Source organism: Lemur catta, chromosome 4, assembly GCF_020740605.2.
Source record: "Lemur catta isolate mLemCat1 chromosome 4, mLemCat1.pri, whole genome shotgun sequence".
Classification (NCBI taxonomy): Eukaryota; Metazoa; Chordata; class Mammalia; order Primates; family Lemuridae; genus Lemur; species Lemur catta.
The window spans coordinates 32,653,853-32,678,051 of record NC_059131.1 but is presented as its reverse complement, the minus strand read 5'-3'; the positions used below and the strand labels follow the sequence as shown (position 1 = coordinate 32,678,051).

The following is a 24,199-nucleotide window of genomic DNA, read 5'->3' as shown; positions in this document are numbered from 1 at the left end:
AATGTATCTATAATTCCTTTATAGTATTTTTACTTTTTACCTTCTAAAATTAATTATTTATATATCTGTTTTACCTCCTTCCTCACACCCCTAGATGTCACTCTCAAATAATCTTTGCTCCCCAAAGTGCCTAATGATAATAGACAATAATTATTGACTAAACAAAATAAACAGTAGGAAATTTGTGTTCATATCTTTAACAACCATCAACTCCTTAAGAAGAAAGAAACATCTTACCTCCTCTTCCCCCTTCTCCTCCCCCCAAAAAGATACTGATTCTATAGAAAAATTTATTCAGCAAATATATATAGAATACAATATAGATATATGGATAAATCACCATACAAAACTAACACAGTTATTGCCTTTATGTGGCTTACACTCTGGTAGAAAATGAGAATCTTAGAACAAAACTCTTGATTTTAGAGTCAAAAGGGCATCAAGATGTCCGGTCCTCTGCCTTAACTTAGGTAAAAATGTTAGATTGCTGGTTAAGGCTACCAAATCCTAGAAAAAATAAGTAACTCACATGTCACAGAATCATTAAAAGGTTGAGTGGGAACCAGAGAGTCTTCTGCTTCTGAGTTTAAGCAGTCTTTCAACTTACCATATATCATTTAGTAGTGGTAGTAATAGCAATAGAAAGCACTCAATAAAGGTTAGCAATTACAATGTGCTGTCCTCTATGCTAACAGCTTTACATGGATTACCTCACCAAACAATTTTATGAAATATACTATCATCACCCTCACTTTACAAATGCGAAAACTGAGGTTTAGAAACATTAAGTAACTTGCTTTAAGTTACCTATATCTATGGAGTGTGGGAGCAGGGATTCGAATACAAGTGTCTGACTTTAGAAGCAATGCTCCCAGTCACTATTCTCCTTTTTCCAGAAAGATAACCCACTTCAAGTATAAAGGCTTCTTATGATTAACATACACTTATAAACATACACAAGCAAATAGTGCTAAGCATTCTACAGCGTTACCTGAAAGCATAGAGTAGCAACAATTCAGAAATATGTATCTAAATCTGTTGAAAAGATGCCTCATGTACATTTGAGAAACAATAATACCAATATTATGTTCATTTGGCCAACCATAATAACCATCTTTCAAGTATACTCCTCATATTGCTATCTACCATCTCCCAAACCTTTTAGCCAAAATACCTGAGAGCCAATTAAATACTACACTTCATTTTTATCTTACTGGATTGTTTTCAGTCCTCTTAAGAACACAGGGTTGACATGAATCCAGCCAGCTCTCTACAAGTAACTATCTCTATTCCTTTATATTCAAAATGTCTTATACTTGACTATGTAACTTGGCCACACAATACAAAACTGAATGAAGACAAAAAGACCCAACCACATGTACTGCCCTCTGTAAGGTGGTCACAAAGTCTGAAAACATAAATATTATTTTAATATATTCTGTAATATAACATCAATAAACAATTTATTGTGTGTCCATCTGTTTCCAAACTTGATGGCCACCCTTTCAATAAAAATCAAATAAGCAAAGACATAGGCAGAAAAAGCAACTCAAAGCCAAATCTGGGCAAAACCTACCAGAACCTGGGCTGGGAGTGGTGGTTCATGCCTATAATCCTAGCACTGTGGGAGGCCAAGGTAGGTGGGAGGATCCCTTGAGACCAGCCTGAGCAAGAGCAAGACTCTGTCTCTACAAAACACAAAAATTAGCCAGGTGAGGTGGCATATACTTGTAGTCCCAGCTACCTGGGAGCCTGAGGCAGGAGGATAGCTCGAGCCCAGGAGTTTGAGGTTGCAGTGAGCTATGATGATGCCACTGCACTCCGGCCCAGAAAGACAGAGCAAGAAAAAGATTCCAGATGTAAGGTAAGAGCAATAAAGCAATCAATATCATCATTAATCCTGCCAAACCTCCACTAACCTTACAAACTAGAGCTGGAGTTTATAAAACAAAAAACGGAAGGGTATAACTGAAAACTAACACATATTAAGCTAAACATTATTTCACTTTCACATCGATAGAAAAAAATAAACTTAGTTTCTTTAAATTTAGGACCATCAACCACCAAAGCTTTAATAAAAGTATCAATTAGGCCAGGCGTGGTGGCTCACACCTGTAATCCTAGCACTCTGGGAGGCTGAGGTGGGAGGATCGCTTGAGGTCAGGAGTTTGAGACCAGCCTGAGTAAGAGTGAGACCCCCGTCTCTACTAAAAAAAAAAAATAGAAAGAAATTATCTGGACAGCTAAAAATATATATAGAAAAAAAAAATTAGCCAGGCATGGTGGCACATGCCTGTAGTCCCAGCTACTTGGGAGGCTGAGGCAGAAGGATTGCTTGAGCCCAGGAGTTTGAGGTTGCTGTGAGCTAGGCTTACGCCACGGCACTCTAGCCCGGGCAACAGAGCAAGACTCTGTCCCAAGAAAAAAAAAAAAAAAAAGAGTTTAAATTATATAAACAAAACCAGTTATGAATACAAGAGATAATTTAAGAAATTTAAGTAAGGTTGTTTTAGGTTATTTCTAAATCTAAAATGTAGGTACTCTAAAATGGCCAAATGTTGAACAGCTTACTTAATCTGGTCGGAATTACAATACTAAATTTAGTATATTCAAAAAATTCAAGTCCTCTTGCACATCAGCATTTTGATAAAGTAAGAGCTGCAAAAATATATATTAGAAATGAAACTAGTAAACTGAAGGCTCATTTGGGTACAATAAATGAGGTATCTTAGGTCATAAATGAAACTAATGTTCTTTTATATTGAGGCAGTGACATAAATACAAGTCAATTCATTTACTTTAAAAAAAATTAATCTTGATTCACTTCAGCAATAAGGTCACATGAAACTCTGACTCACAAATGAAAGCAAAAGACCACCAAGCAATAAAATAAAAACAAAAAGATTAAAGATCTCTTGTGCTTAAGTGTGTAATGTTTGTGTAAACTCAAGAAGAGATACCTTTACCAAACTGGATCATCACTACAAAAGCTATAGAACAAAAGGATAAACTAAGCACCTGCTTCACATCTTAATCACAATATGACAACCTCACGCAGAAATTCACAATGCAGGAAAAACAAAGGTACAACCCTCAAGTAACACCACAGCTATGGAATTTAGGGAAGTAGTGATAAACAGACCAATTTCAGCACAATAAAACAAGAGACAATTTCCATCAGCCATCTTTTATCAGAGCAGTCACAAATCAGTGACATTATGACCAGACTATTGTTGGTCAACAACTAGTCTTTCAGGTACACTCACCTAAGGACAGAAATGGCAAAGTTTTTTCAAACACAAATGACAACATATATTTTATAGGTATATCCCAAGTTATTTAAACCAACTTGCTAAAAGTCCTATTCACCCTCTTCCCATTAACCCATCTTTTCTCCCATCCTCCTTTCCAGGAACTCATCTATCCAAAGATTGATAGGAAATGGAAACACCTGAAATCCCCAGACTTCTCTCATGCCTGCCTGATATAGGGATCTTTTCTCTATTTGGATTATCTTTTCATCTTAAGTTAGTATCTTCCTTTGAAGTATGATATTTCCCTCTTCCTCTTTTCATATTAAAGTTTTTATCCAAAAACAGAAAAACTCTTCCTTTTGTTAATAATAGTAAAGCTCTAATCACAGCTTTTAAGTGTGCTGCAGAAAATACACACATCCCAAATTTTCCACTCGATTTTTTAGGCCAGCCACAGGAGGAGCGCAGCTATAATGTAAATTGAGAGAGAACTGTTGGTACCAGAATGTAAGATCTATGAGATCAGGCATTTTTGTCTGTTTTGTTCAGACTCTGGCATGAAATGGAGTCTTGTGTACAGAAGGTATTCAGTGAACACAAGGATAATGGTTGGGCTTCCTTTCAGTCGGAACCATTTTCCAGTAATTCCCCAAAATGACAAACACAAATGGAAAAAAGAGAAGCACCCAATCAATATATGTTCTCTAGGCCTTTTAGAAAACATGGAGTTGTACCTTTGGCCAGGTACATGCAAATCTACCTGAATGGTGATACTGTAGACATCAAGGAAATGGGTACTGTTCAAAAAGGAATGCCACACCAATGTTACCATGGCAAAACTGTCTACAATGTTACCCAGCATGCTGTTGTCACGGTTGTAAACAAACAAGTCAAGGGCAAGATTCTTACCAAGAAAATTAATGTGCCCATTGAGCATATTAAGCACTCTAAGAGCCAAGATAGCTTACTGAAACACATGAAGGAAAACGGTCAGAAAAAGAAAGAAGCCTAAGAGAAATGTACCTGGGTTCAACTGAAGTGCCAGCCTGCTCCACCCAGAGAAGCAAACTTTGCGAAAAACAATGGAAAGAGGCATGAGCTGCTGGAACCTACTCCCTATGAATTCATGTCATAATAGGTGTAAAAAAATAAAAGACCTCTGGACTGTTTTAAAAAAAAAAGAAGAATGGCTGGAGGGCTACAGACTAAATACAATTAGATTATCCTTTACTTCTCAGGGGACTGGTAGCCAGGAGTAAATAATAGAAAGCCTTCCAAATCTAAACTTGATCTATATATTCTACTATTAGGAGTGCTTTAATTATTTCCTTCGTAAGGGACTAAGTAGGGCTACCTGTGTCCAACAAATAATGCCATTTCCTTACCTCAGAGATAAATGCTTTAGTCAAAACAAGGAAAAAGAAAACCACTTTGGCGGGCGCGGTGGTTCACGCCTGTAATCCTAGCACTCTGGGAGGCCAAGGCGGGCGGATTGTTGGAGCTCAGGAGTTCAAGACCAGCCTGAGCAAGAGCGAGACCCAGTCTCTACTAAAAAATAGAAAGAAATTATATGGACAGCTAAAAATATATATAGAAAAAATTAGCCAGGCATGGTGGCGCATGCCTGTAGTCCCAGCTACTCGGGAGGCTGAGGCAGAAGGATTGCTTGAGCCCAGGAGTTTGAGGTTGCTGTGAGCTAGGCTGATGCCATGGCACTCATTCTAGCCTAGGCAACAGAGTGAGACTCTGTCTCAAAAAAAAAAAAAAAGAAAAAAAAGAAAACCACTTCACCCAGGTAGGTTAAGCATTCATGAATAATGGAGACACTACTAGATTCTCTTACTTATAAAAACATCTATTAACCATCCCTCTTCAATGTTAGGAGTGCTCCTGACACGTACATCAAGAAAATAAAATGCAATCAGATTTAAGAATCAGTGATATTATTTTCAAACTTAAAAGTGCTCAGACCCTTAAAAAATTACTGTACATATTCTTTATCAAACCTGCTTCATCTCAAGTATATACCACCTATCAAACAAAACTTATTCACTTGTTTCATTTTCTATTACACATTTGATTCTACCTCATAACATAACCACATTTTAAAAGTTTTCCGTGAAGGAAAAAGTTTTTCCTATTTCTATCATACAAATGAACTTTTCATTTACAACCTATTCTGAAGTGAAGGACATTCTACATAGACAAAAATCACAGCAATCTTATCCCCCCTATGTCACCGCCAGTGATTGGTTCCATCTCTAAGAGTAACACAAGTTCCTTAATAGTCAACAGACGACTTCCAAAGTTTCTCTCTCCTCTAAGTATCAGACCATATCTGAGTGGATCCCTTGTTCCCAAGGATACAAAACAAGTTTTCCAAGTAGTGTTGTTTCTAAACTTTAAGATTTTGAATTTCTGGCCAGGCGTGGTGGCTCACGCCTGTAATCCTAGCACTCTGGGAGGCCGAGGCGGGTGGATCACTCAAGGTCAGGAGTTCTGAGACCAGCCTGAGCAAGAGAGAGACCCTGTCTCTACTAAAATAGAAAGAAATTAGCTGGACAACTAAAAACATACATAGAAAAAATTAGCCAGGCATGGTGGTGTATGCCTGTAGTCCCAGCTACTTGGGAGGCTGAGGCAGAAGGATTGCCTGAGCCCAGGAGTTTGAGGTTGCTGTGAGCTAGGCTGACACCACAGCACTCTAGCCTGGGCAACAGAGTGAGACTCTGTCTCAAAAAAAAAAAAAAAAAGATTTTTCAAGAAACAAATCAATTTTAAGCCATTAAATATAATCTTGATGATATTTCAACATACTGTAAAACTTTGAGCCCATTTTATATTTAGCAAGTTAATAAACTATTTGGTAAGCCAAAATCTTTAAATTGGTAAACTGTACTTTAAATGTTACATACCATATTAAATGTATGTCTAATATATGAACTAACAACTTAAAATACAATTGATTAAGCTACAGGGTTCATGCAGTTAAACAACTTATTACAAAGGGAATCATTATAAAAAATGTTATGTCAAGCAATTAACAAGACGTTGCAGATGTGGTCAGTTAGCTACAGTCAAATAAAAAGAAAATTTACTTGAGATCTCTTCTATATCATGATTTACCATAATTCAGAAGCAAAGTATTTATGGTTGCTATTAAAATGAAATTGACAGGGAGAAATAAAGCACCCTGAAATTTGAATGACAACTTTAAAAAAAAAGTATATGAGCATACACATGGTGTGTAAGTTTCCTAGGATGCTAGACATTACTAAAAACTAAATCTCAAAATCTTTAGACTGAGAAATAAATATATACAGTATATAAATTATGCTTTCAGAAAACTTCATAACTTTATCGAAATTTAGTAAAGTGTTCTTTTACTGATTAAAAACTACCTGATCAAATCACTTAAGTTAGTCTTCTAGGTAGTCTTCTTTAAAGGGAGGAACACCCATGGAATGTTCAACAGTGTCAATCTTCTTAAATCAAGTATACCCAAAGAGATTGAATCATATTAGAAATGTTTTGCTTGCAGACCAAGTGTGGTGGCTCACGCCTGTAATCACAGCACTTAGGGAGGAAGATAGCTTGAGGCTAAGAGTTCCAGACCAGCCTGGGCAACACAGTGAAACTCTATCTCTACAAAAAATTAAAAAATTAGGGCCGGGCGAGGTGGCTCACGCCTGTAATCCTAGCACTCTGGGAGGCCGAGGCGGGCGGATGGCTCGAGGTCAGGAGTTCGAGACCACCCTGAGCAGGAGCGAGACCCCGTCTCTACTAAAAATAGAAACAAATTATCTGGCCAATTAACAATATACATAGGAAAAAAAATTAGCTGGGCATGGTGGCGCATGCCTGTAGTCCCAGCTACTCGGGAGGCTGAGGCAGTAGGATCGATTAAGCCCCAGGAGTTTGAGGTTGCTGTGAGCTAGGCTGACGCCACGGCACTCACTCTAGCCCGGGCAACAGAACGAGACTCTGTCTCAAAAAAAAAAAAAAAATGGTGGTGCATGCTTGCAGTTCTAGCTTCTTGGGAGGCTAAGGTAGGAGGATGCTTGAGCTCGGGAGTTTGAGGCTGCAGCCAGCTATGATCAGGCCACACTGCATCCCAGCCCTGTCTCTTAGGAAAAAAAAAAAACTGGGAAGTAGTCCAGATGACTTATCTGAGGTCTGCCCTGTTTCTAGGAATCTTATCCCATATCCTCAACTAGTAAGTCCTCTTAGTCATCAATTCTACTAATATAACGTATAAGATATTATACATTCTACACTAAAACTTTAAAGCTGCCAATATAAATAGCGGTATTCTGTTTCATTGCAATTCTGAAATCAGTTCACCAAGGGAAAAAACAAAAAGCATCAGGTACAATGTGAAGAATCACTGAAAATCCAGAAATATTATATCCCCCAAATTCTCTTACCCCTAATCATGATTTTATATTTTAAACTATTACTTGAATAAATTTTGCTATTAAAATTTTGGAATTTAAAAAAAACCTTTATTAGTCTCATACCATCAGTTATTTGCCAATTAATTTTTCTTTAAGTCAGTGAATTGTGAAAGGCATATTTCACAGAAAATGTAAAATATCACATATTGTATTTTAAGAAGTTAGTTTTAGAGTTAGAATTAATACTATCACTACTTCCTATGCTAGGTAATGTCATTTAATATTTAAAATATTAAATAGTTACATATAATACATAAATATTCATAAAATATACATTATAGGCCTTCTGTTGCTTACCACAGGCTGTGTTCTTACACTGACTGTATAGAAAGAGGAGCTAGAGTAAACTCTACCTGATATACACCCAAGCCCAGACCCTGTGCCTGGTCCGTATTGTGAATGGGGGGATACAGAGTTGAGAAAAATATAGATAGATAGATAGATAATATGTGTAACTAACACCAATGAGTGAATACCATTCACTCCCGGTATCATGTACAATAAAAGAAATGTTTACCAACCCATTTACAAGGGCACGTTTGCAATCCTTTCACTGTTGGCTCAACCACTTTTTAATGAATCTCCACAATCACTGATACCATGGCAAATTCTACTCTTCCAGGAGTGCCAAGAGACAATTAGCATCACATTTTAATTCAAAAGACTCCATAAAAAATGTTTTATAGAAAAAAATAACTTTCAACAAAAGCCACTTTTTCTGATCTTGTCAACTTGTGAATCTGCCGTTCTTAGAAACACAGCTATTTAGACACTACACCATTCCTTCAGATGATGTAATCTTAAGGGACTTAGTAACCATAATATGTGAATTACTAACATAAAACAGTATTTACTGACATGACTAGACAAACTGAAAAGCCTTTCTCACCTTTTCCTGGAGTCTTCATAGAAATCAGACATCCAGTGTAAGAAAACAGGTGTTGAAAGTTCTGCTGGGTCACTTCTCATAGAATAACCACATCAACAAATCCAAAGGATAACATACAAGAAACTGGGAAAATCTTAACTAATGGATATGAAAGCTCTAATAAAAATACTACTGCATGCTAATAACACAACATAAACAAACACTGCAGAAACTGTGATAAGACTTTATGAGAGCAAAAACAAATAAGAGGGGAAAACACAAACAATCATTTTAAAAAAAAAAAGACAAAGAAGGCACTGAAAGTAAGCAGCACAGGGGAAAAAAAAAAAGATTATCCCTGAAAAAATATCTGTTGACTAAAAAAATCTGTCCTAAATACTTAATTTTAAAAGTTCTATTGTAACAACACACTGCCCATTTGGGAAGCCTACAAAAACAATTCTGTAAAAACTGACATTTTAATATTACTTTTGTTGTATTTGTAAAAGGCTTGTATACTTGGAAAAGATTATAATAATAATTAGAATAGCTTGTCTCACTATTTATTTAGAAATGCTCTATTTAAAAGTAGGCCAACAATAGGAACTTCGCTATTGCACAACACAGAAAGTAAATGAAATAATATCTATTAACATTCAGTGTCCATGGCATGTTTCTCCATCTCCTAGAACATACTGTGACTTACACTGTCTACCCTAAACAATTTACTACTTCTCCATCCATGCAGTAGCTCAAATAAAGAGTTCCTGTGTTAATCCCACAATAAACCTCAGTACTTCTCACATCACAGTAGTTGTAAACGTTTGTTAACAGAAAAAGAATGTTTTTCCCAAAATAGCTACATAACACTAAGACTACTCAAATTCCTAAATAATCCTTTTACAAGACTCCTGCCAACTTTATTTTGATACATTAAACATGTGGAGCCTATTTTAAAAGCTTTTTAATTGTGATTCTATTAAAACAGCTTCCTAGTTGTTCATATAAAGTCTTTTTTAAAAGCTTTCAAGTTGTTTTTAAAAGAACTTGAATACTGATGAATTTGGGCTGCTATCAAATGGTTCAGAAGCATTTTTGCCAAATAAGATGGGCAAATGTCCTAGTTCTGCTAAATCTGACATTAAAGGTCATGCAACTTTAAAAAATGAAGAAATAACTATTTCCAACACTCAGCCCTTCATTTTTAAAATTATTTCAGTGTTATTTTCACATGCAACGTTTAATACAGTCTCTTTTTTTTTTTAAGGCTGTTAGGCTTACAGTATAAAAAACTGATCTGCCACATAAAGCTGGTCAGTTTACTCTTAATGGGCCTCTGGGAAACACGGGGTACTAACGATACTAGCAGTTTCAATTAAAAGATACACTGTGAAAAAGAATGACATCTAAAAAGGAAGGGGCAGGCAAGAGAAGCCGGAGTCTGATAAGAGAAATGATTCAAAGCCACTAAGGAGGGAGGAGATGGTGAGAGGCATAGACAGAAGACCGAGAAAGAAGATTTAACAAGGAAGTGAAGTGGAGCGCAGAGTACAGCAGAAGCTAATGAGGAAACAAATGGGAAAAGGTAGTGTGTTCAAATAAGGCTTGCACCAGGAAGAGACGAGCCAAGGCCTGGGTAGCCTCATGCTTTCGTGTGAAAGAGATGCTTGCAGACTGAAGCAGAGAGAAGGGGGAAGCAGTTGACTTACAGGCGTTTGAGCAAACTCCTATTCTCTCCCCGCGCCTCTCCCAGCCCTCAACCGAGAGCGGAGGCGGCAACCGGGGAACGGGCCTACCCAGGAGCCAGGCCGGCGCGGCGCTCCCCAGGTTCCCCGGCAGCGGGGAAAACGGCGAGGATTCGGAAAGGCAGAGGCCCGGGCCGCAGCTCGGCGGCACCCCGAAAACGGTCCTGGGGCCTCGGCGGGGCGGCCAGCCGTTTTCCCTCCGGCGGGGCGCCGAGCGGCCTTACCTGAGGCAAGGGAGGGAGGCGAAGTCTAGGACGTCTGGCTCGCGCCCGCCGCAGAACCTCCTGCTGTACTCAGCCCAAGTTTCCAACGGAAGCGCGACCCTGCCTCAGTCGCCGATTCCCCCTTGGGGTCTCGGCCACCGCCTCCGCCACCTCCGGGGCTGTTTACACCGCCGGGCCCCTCACGCCGCCGCCGCCGCCGCTGCCGCCTTCTCTCCACCCTAGCGCCGCTGCCGATTCAGCTGCCGCCACCTCCTCCGCCGCAGCCTCGTCTCTCTGGTGCATCTTCCAACCACCGAACGCTGAGAAACAGAGACTCCAGCCGCGCCGGCAGGAAACTCCCCCGCAACTGCTAGGGGAACCAGGCAGTCAGAGCACCGGCGGCTTTTCCGCCATTGAGCAGCAGCCGCTCGGCTCCTTCGGCAACCCCCTCCCCGCATCCCGTCCTTCCCCGCCCCCCGGGTAGCCCCGCCCCTGGCTCACAGCCATTGGGACGCCGCGCGTCCTCTCGCCGTCCCCGGTTCGCTGAGAGGCCTGTCAATCACAGCTCTCCCACCCAGTTCGGCTCCCCCTGTACCTCCGTACTTAGTTTTCCCCGCCCACACGGCCCCGCCTCTGACTTCCTAATTTCCCATTGGGCAGCAGGTTCCACCTTCAATTGGCAAGGTCAACTATCCATCAAACACCGCCCACTGAGTGAGACCCAACCTTTCATTACCATTTACTTCATTCAGCCCCGCCTCCGCTAGGTACTGCCTCCAGAACGTCGAGGACCAGCCCACCCCACTAGCCATAAGTAGAGCCCTCCGTCAATCAAATAACGCCCACCTGCGCTCCGCCTCGCCAAGCCCGAGCCCTTGAGACTTCCTTCTCTTATTGGTCCAAATGGTGGTTCCAAACCTCAGTCATTGGCTTTCTCTGTGTGTCCGTCACTGAACCAATTTCCAAGTCCGTCACACCGGCTTTTTTCAAATGAAGGCGCAAAAGGCGGGGAAGTATCCGAAAAGCGATTGGTTAGTCTTCAAAAACGGTCAAACCCAGAGAGTCTGTGCGGATCCTTACCATTCTGCGAGGACCCTGTCCCTTTCCTTTTGACCTCTAAGCCTTGCATAAAACAAGCGCCATGAAGGAATCAACGGGCTGTCCGGTTACAGGTGTGGAGGCCTAGTCCCACCCAGAATTGCGGGGCGTTGGCTACTGATTGGCTAACAACGGCCTCCTAGGCCCTCATTGGAGGATATGGACGCCTCTCTTCGACGCAGAGACAAGAAGAGGTAGCACAGGCGAAGACAAGAAGCAGGCTGGGGAGAGGCGGTTGTTTTGCTTCAGCACGGGTGGGGCGCACGCGGGAGTGGGAACTGGGAAGGCCGGGTTCTGGGGAGGTGCCGCCGGGAGGGGAAAGGCCCGGATGTTCCCTAACAATGAAATCATCGCCGACCAATCAGAGCTGCTGAACCGAGATACCTGCCTGACCTGTCTCTAGGAGGGAAAGGAGTGGGCGGGAAATTGGGGTGTCGGAAGAGGCTGAAAAGCGACACGAGAAAGTGGGACAGGTGATCCCTTCAGGAGGATTCTGTGCTGTTAGGGATTATTTTGATTACTTCTAGGCCCCCACTGCCTAGTAGTCAGCCCTTGGCATTTCCGTGTTTTGTTTCCCAGTTAGCATTGATTTTAAAATCATTCCAGAATTCATTCCACGGTTAGTGAGCGCCTGCTATTTGCCAGCTACTGCACGTAGAACTGGAGATACAAAAATAAAATAGTCAATCCCAGTACAAGATGATAGGTGCTATAATTGAAACATGTGCAAGGGGTGGTGAGGACATAAAGGATCTTCCCTGTGGATAAGTTTACCAAGGAAGGATTCACAAAGACACAGGTTGAGTCAAGAATGAATGAAGAGGGAAGTGGGCATGACTCCTCCAGCAATCAAACTAGACAGTGCTGCCAAGTTAATTACCCAAACGAGAAACAAAACTAAAGGGTAATAGAGACATTTAAATATTTATCTTAGGAGAGATAGATTATTTTTTAATCCATGTGCCCTAAAAGAGGATTTAAATCTTATTCATACTTTGATGTAAATTGGGTTGGGCAGAGATAAGATGAGATGCCAAAAGAGTGCTATTCAGGTTAGATACTGTCAATGTTTTGGGGAGAAGGGCAAATTTAGTAATAGGACAATTGCCCAGGCCATGGTGAGGATGGCAAAAATAAAGACTTGATTGCAATTCAGACATTTTTAACTTACTCCTAAAGTCTGTGTAAGGATGGTGTTTCTTACTGCATGGTGAATAGACCGCCAGCATCAGAATCACCTGGGGTGCAGATTCTCAGGTCCATTCCTGCCTACAAAATCAGGGACTCTGGAGACAAGGCTCAAAAAGGTAAATTTTTAAATAGTTCCCCAGGTGATTTTTATGTCCACCAACGTTGAAGACCCTCTGGTATAGGGTAATGGAGGCAAACATAAACTAAAATTCCATTTGCTGACTTTTGCATGTTGGGAGAACATATTTATATCTCACCTTTTCCTTCTACCCTTTATTATCAGTGTGGGGTCATACAGTCCTCAGGAAGTATTACTTAAACGACTTTACATTTCCTTAAATCATACTCCTTTACCTGATACACCTTATACTAATATAAGGAGAAGGGAATCTGGGATCTCAGCTTCCAAAATGGGAACCATGCTAAGGATTAAAAAGTGAGGACAGCTGGGGACCCTTCTCTTGCAAATTCAAGCAACCTCAGAAGGGTATGGGAGTAGTTTCTTGGCCTGCTTGATTTCCTTCTCACTTTCCCTTCGTTGACCCCAAAACTAATACAAAGTCATTTGTCATATAGGTGGGATTAATGATTGCATCTCATTCATTCTTTAAATTACTAAAAGAAAAAAACATATTTAAGTTAACTTCATTGTATGCTTTACTTGATTAAAACTCTGTATCATTACAGAAGGACCAATAAGATTCACAACTTTGAAAAGAAAAATGGTATGTACCATCATAAATATAATGTGTCATAAACATTGAGTACCATCATAATGGGCTCTACCACTAACTAGCTGTGTGATTTGAGCTAGTAACTAAGCTCTCTGAGCCTTGGTTTGTTCTGCAAAATGGGAATCATAACATCTTCCTCCAGAACCATATGATGAGCTTAGCAGTACAAAACACTCCCCAATATATATTTTAAAATCAAAACAATATTAAATGTAATGTAGAAAGGTTTTGATTTTTCCCATGTTGGCTGTAATACTCCTGACGTTCTTAAGTAAGACATCAGATGACCATTTTCTCCCAATAAATTTGGGTGACCCCATTTTGCTGGTTGCCCTAAGACCACACCTGGTCACAGGTAATGCAGTGTTGCCCACTTCACATGATTATTTCAAAGATTAAATAGGATATGGTGCATAATAGCACCTAATACAGTGACTGTCACCGTTAAAATCTGAACTTTATATGTCACATAAAAGAAGTACCATTTATTCATTCAGCATATTTATTTACATGCCTATTATATGCAGATTTGAGTGGATTGATCTACTCCCTTCTTAACCACTGGAAAGGTTCACTAATAAACCTGTTTTCTTCATTTGAGAAAAAATTCACCAGTTCTACAAATATTTATTAAGCATCGCTATGAATCAGATACTATGGAAGGTGACAGGGCTGTCTTTGAAATTGACCATTACTATTTTCTTAGAAATATTCAACCCTGGCTTTCATAAAACCATAACCTAGTTAATCTTAAAATTGCTCCTCAAAAATTTCCAGAGGAGAACCCCTTAGGACTGAGGATTTTTATCCCAAGCTATCTGGGGATTTAGCAAGATATAAGCCACACATGCTGAAAAATTACCTTAAAAATCCATAAGAATTTTGTCCTCTGCTCCATATCTATTAATATGGGTGCTTTTTGTTTTTGGGGCCTTTTTGTTGTTTTTTTTTTTTTGTGAGACAGAGTCTCACTCTGTCGCCTGGGCTAAAGGGCAGTGGTGACATCATAGCTCACTGCAACCTCGAATTCCTGGGCTCAAGGGATCCTCTTGCCTCATTCTCCTAAGTAGCTGGCACTACAGGCACATGTCACCACACCTGGATAATTTTTCTTTCCTTTTTTTTTTTTTTTTTGTAGAGATGGGGGTCTTGCTCTCACTTAGGCTAGTCTTGAATTCCTAGCCTTCAGCAATCCTCCTGCCTCGTCCTCCCAAAGTGCTAGGATTATAGGCATGAACCACTGTGCCAGGCCCTATTAATATGTATTTCAATATTAATGTTTAAAATTCTTACCATCATGTGGAAAAAAGTCTTTTTTAAGCCACATTGTATTAATTAGAAATATGTTTGGCTACAACTAACAGAAAACCTAAACTGTGGCTTAAATCTGTGGAGGGGGGGTGTTTTCTCACAAAACAAGGAATCCGGAGGTGGACAGTGATGTCTGGTTCAGTACCCACGATTGCAAGACAGTTACTATAGCTTCAGATGAGGTGTCCAAGTTCAAGACAGTAAGAGTGAGGAAATCACATGACCACCCCTAGCTGCAAGGTAGGCCAGGAAATTAGGGAACTGTGATATAATGAGTAGCTTAGAGCAGATTCCCAAACTTTACCAAGCATTGGAATCTCTCAAACTATCATTTACACTCACCACTATTTTGAAATTATAGGAATGACTAGGTCCACTACTAGATCTTGTTATTTCATGCATTAATAAAGAAGCATGTCACCATTTTTTTGTCTTTTTAATAGTTTGATAACTGTGTTTCATTACAATTGGTATCTTTTGTAATCTTGTGAATTTTATTTTATGTATTTAGAAATATTATTTTGAGAAGGAATCCACTGGATTCACTAAAGGGACCCTTTACCAAAAAAAAAAAAAAAGAAGAAGAAGTGGGTAGGATAGAACCCCTGCTAGGAACAGTAACTTCTGACTCTGCAAGGACATTGTTTCTTTCGTTATGCATAGTACATAATAGATGCTCAATATATATTTATTGAATTACACTTGGAGGTTCTCAAGTCGTTTACTGAATGTTTTTCCCTTTCCTCAGTGCCACCACTACAAGGCTGGGGCTTCCTCCCAACCTGACTTCCTCCTAAGACAGGAAGTTGATCAAGCTATCACCATCCTGCATGCAATCCACACAGCCCAAAAGACCAACGCTGGTTTCCTCAGAGCCAGATCCTCCTTTGTGTTTTAAAGTGAGTGTCATGCACATGAGATGAGATGATTAAGATTATGATTACAACACAGTGGGTGGTATTAGAAAAAGTATTCACATGGAGCCCAGCTATAAATGCCATAAAACTACAAAATGTTTAAATGTGCTTGGCTGTGGAAAACTCTAATAACTACCATTTATGTAAACAGTTTAGCATTCGTGCCCAAGTTCATTTACATTATTCATTCACTTTGTTATGTTTTATTTTCTTTTTACAATAAACTATACATTTCTGCCAACTCTTCATCCTTTCCTTCTTAGTAGCATTGCCATTTGTTAATGCAATATGGTGGTTTGCTCATGATTCAAAAACCTAAAGGAAACATCACACTACTTTTCCCTTGTTTTCCTTCCACATCTGCAACCACTCTCTTCCTGTTTACTTGTCTGAAAGCTCTTTTTCTCCTGCTAGTGAAGCTGCACTTGAGCACTGATCTTAAGAATCTATGGAGACTCTGAGGATGCACCAGACATCAAGGAGATGAACATAGAAATGAAGTCAAAGGTTGATTATTCTAAGAACAAGCATACAGGGATATAGTCGTAAGAAAACCGAAAATGAAAAATTCATGGTGAAAGAGGGGACTTCAGTGCTATTAGTTTAAAAGGTTTCATAATAAGGCCCGTATTTAATGTCCTTTAGATAAAGGCCTAGTATTTCTGGCAAATAGCAGAGACATCAGCAATTAGATAACTGTTTTGGAGGCAGGTATCAGGCTGCAGGAAGGTTAGAGATCAGGGTAGAAAAATTCAGACTCTGAGGCCAAATAGAAATGGTGTTGGGAAAGAAAGCCAGAGACTCCCAGCAGAAAAACCAGAGCAGACTAGCAGCAGAAATGTCTGGAAAATGAGCCAGTGAAAGAGCAAAACTAGGGCTTCTTATGTTCTCCCTGCCTGGAACCAGAATTTGTTCCAGAATTTGGGGGTAGATTCAAGCCTTATCTAAGTGACATAAGGGTTAAGTGACAAGTCTACAGAAAGTTGGAGACCAAGTACTGGGAGCCCCTTCATAGTGAGAGCTTGCAAAGTCTCTGTAATTGGTTTTTTGTTTTGTATTTTTCAAAATTTTTTATTAGGAAAAATTTCAGACACACACAAAAATGGAGAGAGTAATATTATATTAAATATGATGAACCTGTGTACCTATCACAGAACTTAAACAATTGTCAAAATTTTGCTATATTTTTAAGTTTCAGTTTTTAGCTGACTGATTTCTATACCATCTTCCTTGCAAATGTGCCCACTTCTCAGGCCTCCAGCTACTGCCTCAATGCATCTGAGCTCCAAGTGTAGAGCACCAGCCTCATCCTCTTGATGTGTCCTCAGCTGCCTAATGGATTTTGTCCATTTCAACGTCCCACAGTGTTTCAGTCTGTGGCAGACACTGCTGGTTGCCTTCCTGGCAGCCTCCCTAACTTGATCTTTGTCCTGCTACAGAATCTCACTTAAATTGAAGTACATAAGGGCACATGCTTTGGGGGAGGCTGAGTTGCTCCCCAGCCTCAGAGATTAGCCTTAATTACTCTAAACTATCTATGATAATCCCATTCCCTCTTTCGGATGATTGGTTTAGGAATGTGCATGTGATGCAAATCAGGCTAATGACACTTGATAGGAAATACGCTGGAAGTGGGGGGATTCTGAAATGTTTTCTTTACTCTTATAAGGAACACAAGAAAGGGACCCATTCTTTCTTGGAGCCAGATTCCTGCAGTTGTATCTCAATTATTCCACTTACTAGCTAGTGACTCTGGTTATTTAACTTCTCTGTACCTCAGTTTCCTCATCCATAAAATGGGGATAACAGAATCAACACATAGAGTTGCTGTGAGGACCAAAAGAATTAACGTATGTAAAGTGCTTAGAATAGTGTCTGGCCTATCAAAAGTGCTATGCAAATTTTAGCTATTATTATTTTGTGAGGATGTGATTCTTGGAGCTGTGGCAGCCATCTTGTGACCACGGAGGGACAAGCTTGAGGACAAAGACCAAGTCATATGCATGAGAGACAGGAAATGTGAAAAGGACCCTAATCATTGATGATACTCTCAGAATACTGAATTAAACAACCCTGGGGCCTCCCTACCACTGAATTTCTCATTAAATGAGATAATAGTTTTCCTCATCATATGTGCCTCTTTGGGTTGAGTTTTCTACTACTTGCAGCCAAAAGCATCCTAATTGATATATATGCCCCAAATCAAAATTTTTTCTCCCTAAAACTCACTCAAGTTTATTGCCTCTGTTAAGACATCACAATTTCCCCATTCAGCCTTGTTTATAATTCCCCACATCTAGCCAGTTTTGTCAGTTTCCTTCCAACTTTTTTTTCTCCGCTTTAGCAAAATTACAATTAGTGGCCAAAAAAATAGTGCAAGTAACACCCTGAAATAGCCCTCTTGAGAGATAAGGGGCTCATGTAATATGAAAGTATTAATCATGGCCATCTCTGTCTTGTTCACAGAGTCTAGCACATAGTAGGTATTCAGTATAGATTTGTTGAATGAATAGATGGAGGAATGGAGGGATAGATGGATGAGGCATTTTCCAAATGAAGATTTTTCAGAGAAAGAAATCCCTTTGCCACATAAGTTTGTTTATTCTATTAACCATTAAAATCTTGCTTCAAGATTTCTTATAGAGCCTTCAAGATGTTTCTGCGTATTAAGAATCAAGACGGGGCACAAAGAGATGTAAAGGTCATAGGAAACCAAGAAAAGGGGAAGGGAGGAGAGATGAGGGGTAAAATCCTACCCATTGGGTACAATGAACACTATTTGGGTGATGGGCACACTAAATGCCCCAACTTAAGCATTATAAAAGATATCCCTCTAACAAAAACCTTTTTACCCCCTTAATATTTTAGGAAAATAAAAATCAAGAGGAAACTCTACTACTTGGTATCATCCAAGCTTAATTGACCAGACAGGCATTTGTTCTTAGTCACCATTTTCTATGCTTGCTTTCCTATCCACTCATTCTCATTTTATAGAAGGAAAAAATGCTGATGATAGCAATGAAGTATCACTCTATGGGCAAATTTGGGGAGATTATGTATGCATCTGTTTTTGCAATTCTAGTGTAGCTCATTTATATTTGAACAATGTGTACATATTCTAAAGTCTAAATATTGGAAAATTCCATGCTAAAACACTCTTGATGCAAATATATACCACTGCATGTTGTAAGTTAAAACCCCAGAGCAAACTGATAATGATGAAGCTTCGTTGAGCGTAGAAAGTACACATAGAAACTTTGGAAAATGACAATCAACCTAAAACAATATTGATGAAATGCTGATAATAGCACTGTCCTTGAAAATTGTGGGAACTTCTACCAACCATATATGCACATATACCATGTCCTTGGCGTGCATCCAGTCTTCTCAGAGGAACCCTTAATTATTCCTCGCTAAACTCTAACAATTTGCTAATTTTAGTGTGCGAATGTCAGAATCTCATAACCTTTAATAACTCAGTAGGCTTCAAGTAGGTTTTAGTTTTATGTGAAAATTAATGTCATTGGAATTGGCTGAGAGAACTGGGACCACACTATTGAGAATGACTTCAAAGAGGTCATGGCCTGCCTAGATTGGTACAATGTGCACAGTGATCATATGTTCATCTCCCTTATATGTTGGGGCCTGTTGAGGAAGGACCCGGATTAGCTTTTACACGAAGCCTATTTTACTAGTTGCCACTAATTACTATATACCACATTAGTCCAGACCATCATCTCCTCACACCTAAAGAACCTAATACCTACTAACAATAAAAGTTACCAGCCCCTAAATCAGTAACTACGAGCTTAAGATCTCCATACTGCCAATGGTGCTCAAAAATGGAAAAAGGGAAGATGACAGCTATTTTCAATATTTCAAAAAACCTAAAGGAAATCATGCATTTACTTATAATACAGTTGCATTGGTCACATTTCTTACTTTCAGTCTGTAATCAAATCAACTCAGGAACAAATACAGGTTATCCCTAGTGATCTGAAGTTTGGAATAACAGATTTGTGGCTTTGATTTATAAAATATGCTACATTTATTCTCACTTCCACATCTTCACTCATTTTGATCCATTCTAATGTAATTTTTTTCTTCCTATTCAAGTCCTTCCCATTTTTTTTTTTTTTATTTCAGCTCATCATGGGGGTACATAAGTTCAGGTCATATACATTGTCCATGTCCCACCCATCCCCCCGAGTCAGAGTCCCAAGCGCGTCCATTCTCATTCTCCAGACAGTGCGCCTGGCACTCATCATGTAGTCATACCTCCATCCCCTCCCCCCCCCCACCTCCCCGGGTCTGCACCTTCAAGCATGACCATTCCCCAGAGGGTGTGCAATGCACTCATCATGTAGGCATACTCCCATCCCCTCCCCCCACCCCCCATCCCTGTCTGATATCCAATTGGTATCCTTCCCCGATGTACATTTAGGCGATGATCAGGGAAACCAGTTTTCTGGTGAGTACATGTGATGCTTGTTTTTCCATTCTTTGGATACTTCACTTAATATAATGGGTTCCAGCTCTCTCCAGGAGAACCAAAGAGATGTCGTATCATCGTTATTTCTTATAGCTGAGTAGTACTCCATGGTATACATATGCCACAGTTTACTAATCCATTCATGGATTGATGGGCACTTGGGTTGTTTCCACATCTTTGAGATTGTGAATTGTGCTGCTATAAACATTCGGGTACAGGTGTCTTTGTTAAAGAATGACTTTTGTTCTTCTGGGTATATGCCCAATAATGGGATTGCTGGATCAAATGGTAGGTCTACTTGAATCTGTTTAAGGTATCTCCATATTGCTTTCCATAGGGGTTGCACTAGTTTGCATTCCCACCAGCAGTCTATGAGTGTTCCTGTCTCTCCGCATCCACGCCAACATGTGTTGTTTTGGGATTTTTTGATAAAGGCCATTCTCACCGGAGTTAAGTGGTATCTCATTGTGGTTTTGATTTGCATTTCCCTGATGATTAGGGATGTTGAGCATTTTTTCATACGTTTTTTAGCCATTCTTATGTCTTCTTTTGAAAAATTTCTATTCATGTCATTTGCCCATTTTTTGATAGGATTGTTTGATTTTTTCTTGCTGATTTTCCTGAGTTCTAAATAGATTCTTGTTATCAGTCTTTTATCTGATGTGTAGTATGCGAAAATTTTTCCCATTCTGTAGGCTGTCTGTTTATTTTCGTGACTGTTTCTTTGGCTGTGCAGAAGCTTTTTAATTTAATCAGGTCCCATTCGTTTATTTTTGTTGTTGCTGCGATTGCCTTAGGGGTTTTCTTCATAAATTCTTTGCCTAGACCAATGTCTGTAAGAGTCTTTCCTACATTTTTTTCTAGAATTCTAATCGTTTCCCATTTAAGGTTTAAATCTGTTATCCACCGTGATTTGATTTTTGTGAGAGGTGAAATCTGTGGGTCCTGTTTCAGTCTTCTACATGTGGCTATCCAGTTTTCCCAGCACCATTTATTGAATAGGGACTCTTGTCCCCAGAGTATGTTTTTGTCTATTTTGTCAAAGATTAGATGGTTATATGAGGATGGTTTTATATTTGGGTTTTCTGTTCTGTTCCACTGGTCTGTGTCCCTGCCCTTGTGCCAATACCAAGCAGTTTTAAGAACCACAGCTTTGTAGTATAGTTTGAAGTCTGGCAACTCAATACCTCCCATTTTGTTTTTATTGCTTAAGATTGCTTTTGCTATACGGGGCCTTCTCTGATTCCATACAAAGTGTATAATTATTTTTTCTAAATCTGTGAAAAATGATGTTGGTAATTTAATAGGAATTGGCTAACCAAGAGCAGAAAAGAAAAATCTTTAATAACTTCCATCAGGAACATGAAAGGAGAAATCACAACCGAAGCCACAGAGATACATGACATTATCTATGAATATTACAAAAATCTTTATGCATACAAATTGGAAAATGAGGAGGAAATGGACAAATTTTTAGAAACACACAGCCTTCCCAAGCTCAATCAGGAAGAAATAGAATTCCTGAATAGACCAATATCAAGAACTGAAATTGAAACAGCAATAAAAAACCTTCCCAAAAAGAAAAGCCCTGGTCCAGATGGGTTCACACCTGAATTTTACCATACATACAAAGATGAACTGGTGCCCATCCTACATAAACTATTCTTCAATATTGAGAAGGATGGAATTCTCCCCAACACATTCTACCAAGCCAATATAACATTGATACCAAAACCAGGAAAGGATGCAACAAAAAAAGAAAACTACAGACCAATTTCTCTCATGAACGTAGATGCAAAAATTCTCAATAAAATCCTAGCAAATCGTATCCAAGTGCTTATTAAAAAAATAATTCATCACGACCAAGTAGGCTTCATCCCAGAGATGCAGGGGTGGTTCCACATACAAAAATCTATAAATGTAATTAACCACATAAATAGAAGCAAAAATAAAGACCATATGATCCTCTCAATAGATGCAGAAAAAGCATTTGACAAAATTCAACACCCTTTTATGATAAAAACACTTAACAACATAGGCATAAATGGGACCTACCTAAAAATGATACAAGCCATATATGACAAACCCACAGCCAACATCATACTGAATGGGGAAAAATTGAAAGCATTCCCACTCAGAACTGGAACCAGGCAAGGCTGCCCACTGTCCCCATTACTTTTCAACATAGTATTGGAAGTCCTTGCGAGAGCTATCAGACAAGACAGCAGAATCAAGGGTGTCCAAATGGGGACAGAAGAGATCAAACTCTCACTCTTCGCTCATGACATGATGTTGTATCTGGAAAACCCCAAGGACTCAACCAAGAGACTCCTGGAATTAATTAACGAATTCAGTAAAGTCTCAGGTTACAAAGTCAATACACACAAATCAGAGGCATTCATATATGCCAATACCATTCAGTCAGAGAACCAAATTAAGGACTCAATACCTTTCAAAATAGCAACAAAGAAAATAAAATCTCTAGGAATATATTTAACTAAAGAGGTAAAGGACCTCTATAAAGAGAACTATGAAACGCTAAGGAAGGAAATTGCAGAACACGTAAATAAGTGGAAATCCATACCATGCTCATGGATTGGAAGAATTAACATTGTTAAAATGTCTATACTACCCAAAGTCCTTCCCATTTTTAAAGGTTAAGTTCAAGATCCCAATACTACAGCACTCAGGGATCTCCCATTTCTCTTAAATTCCCCAGCACTTGTTGATTCTGTTATTATCCTAATTTCTTAACATGTGCTAATCAAATCCCAAATGGATCCTTAAATTCAACCTCAATTTAAACTCAGCATTGCACAAATACAATGCTTTCAATTTGGTAAATACTCAACAAATGAATGAAACTCACTTTTTGAATGAAGCTGTATTCCTAGGACAGTTGATGAAGCTCCTCTGTCTAATTTACATAATTTAATGTTTTTAAAAAAAACCAAAGTTAAGCAGAAACTTACAGACTAGGTTTTTACCTCCCCAAACTTTTTATTATGAACATTTTAATATGCAGAGAGAAATTCTGTATATTCTCCAGCCAAATCCAACAACTGTCATTATTTTGCCATATTGATTTCATTGCCTTCCAATTACCTATCTACATATATTTTATATTGCTGTAAAACCATTTAAAAATAATAGCAGAAATCATAACACTTCACCCTTAAATACCTAAGCATGCATCTCTAACAATAATGAACTTTTCCTATACAATTATAATGCCATTAGCATACCTAATAAAATTAATAATAGTTCAACAATGTCTTCTACTATCCAGTTATTATTCAACTTCCCCCAATTGTCTCAACAATGTCTCTTGCATTTGCCCTTTTGTCCCCCAACCAGTATTCAATAAAGTTTTATGCATTACTTTTGGTTGCCCTATCTCCTTACACACTTTGAATCTAAAATAGTCCTCCTTCTTTTCTTTATGACATTGACTTTTTAAAGAAATAGGCAGTTACAGAAACAGAGTTTTAATGATGTTAATTAACTCTTTAGGAAAGACATTTTTCAGTTTCCCTTTTTTACAAAAAAAGTTCCTGTTCTGAGATTCTATGAGATTTTTAAGATTAACTTAATCATCAGTTGATATGGTTCCAAATAAAATAGACATTGAAGGGTAAAGAGAAAAGTGTGAATTTAAAGTATAACAAATAGTCTAGCAATGACTAGCTACAACTCTTGAGCAAGTTATTTAGTGGCTATGAGGTTAATTTTCTGTTAGATAAGAAAACCATATCCATTTTGTAGAGTAAGGATTGCTGTGAAACAATTATGTGAATGCCTAGCATAAAGTAGAAGCTTAATAAATGCTGATCTCTCTCCTTTAAGTTCCAATTTTTTTGTGTGGTTTTTTTTTTTTTGTTGTTCGTTTGTTTGTTTTTTGAAACAGGGTCTTGCTCTGTTGCTCAGGA

General features: G+C 38.9%; 1 protein-coding gene, 1 long non-coding RNA gene and 1 other non-coding gene across 9 annotated transcripts in view; 2 read left to right on the top strand and 1 right to left on the bottom strand.

Moving 5' to 3' along the window:
* The window catches only part of PPM1B (protein phosphatase, Mg2+/Mn2+ dependent 1B), a 65,971-nt gene extending 54,271 nt beyond the window's left edge, over positions 1-11,700 (bottom strand). Inside the window, exons 1-2 of one of the 7 annotated variants that reach the window (XM_045549508.1) lie at positions 11,374-11,614; positions 10,549-10,894 (exon numbers count right to left, since the gene is read on the bottom strand). Coding sequence is in view for 4 of the 7 variants with exons in the window: in XM_045549510.1 (XP_045405466.1) it covers positions 11,608-11,656 (49 nt within the window). In the remaining 3 variants the exon portion in view is untranslated. Of the gene's footprint in view, positions 1-8,600; positions 8,625-10,548; positions 10,982-11,373 lie in introns of those variants that run through there. The other 6 variants (XM_045549510.1, XM_045549504.1, XM_045549511.1 and 3 more) reach the window with 6 other exon arrangements.
* Positions 7,992-8,124, top strand: LOC123637634. The gene has a single exon (XR_006734989.1). It is a non-coding gene; the product is annotated as a small nucleolar RNA SNORA51 (small nucleolar RNA).
* LOC123636865 lies at positions 11,532-15,904 on the top strand. Its single transcript, XR_006734690.1, has 3 exons — positions 11,532-11,819; positions 13,504-13,541; positions 15,610-15,904. It is a non-coding gene; the product is annotated as an uncharacterized LOC123636865 (long non-coding RNA).
* Positions 15,905-24,199: the final 8,295 nt, after the last annotated feature.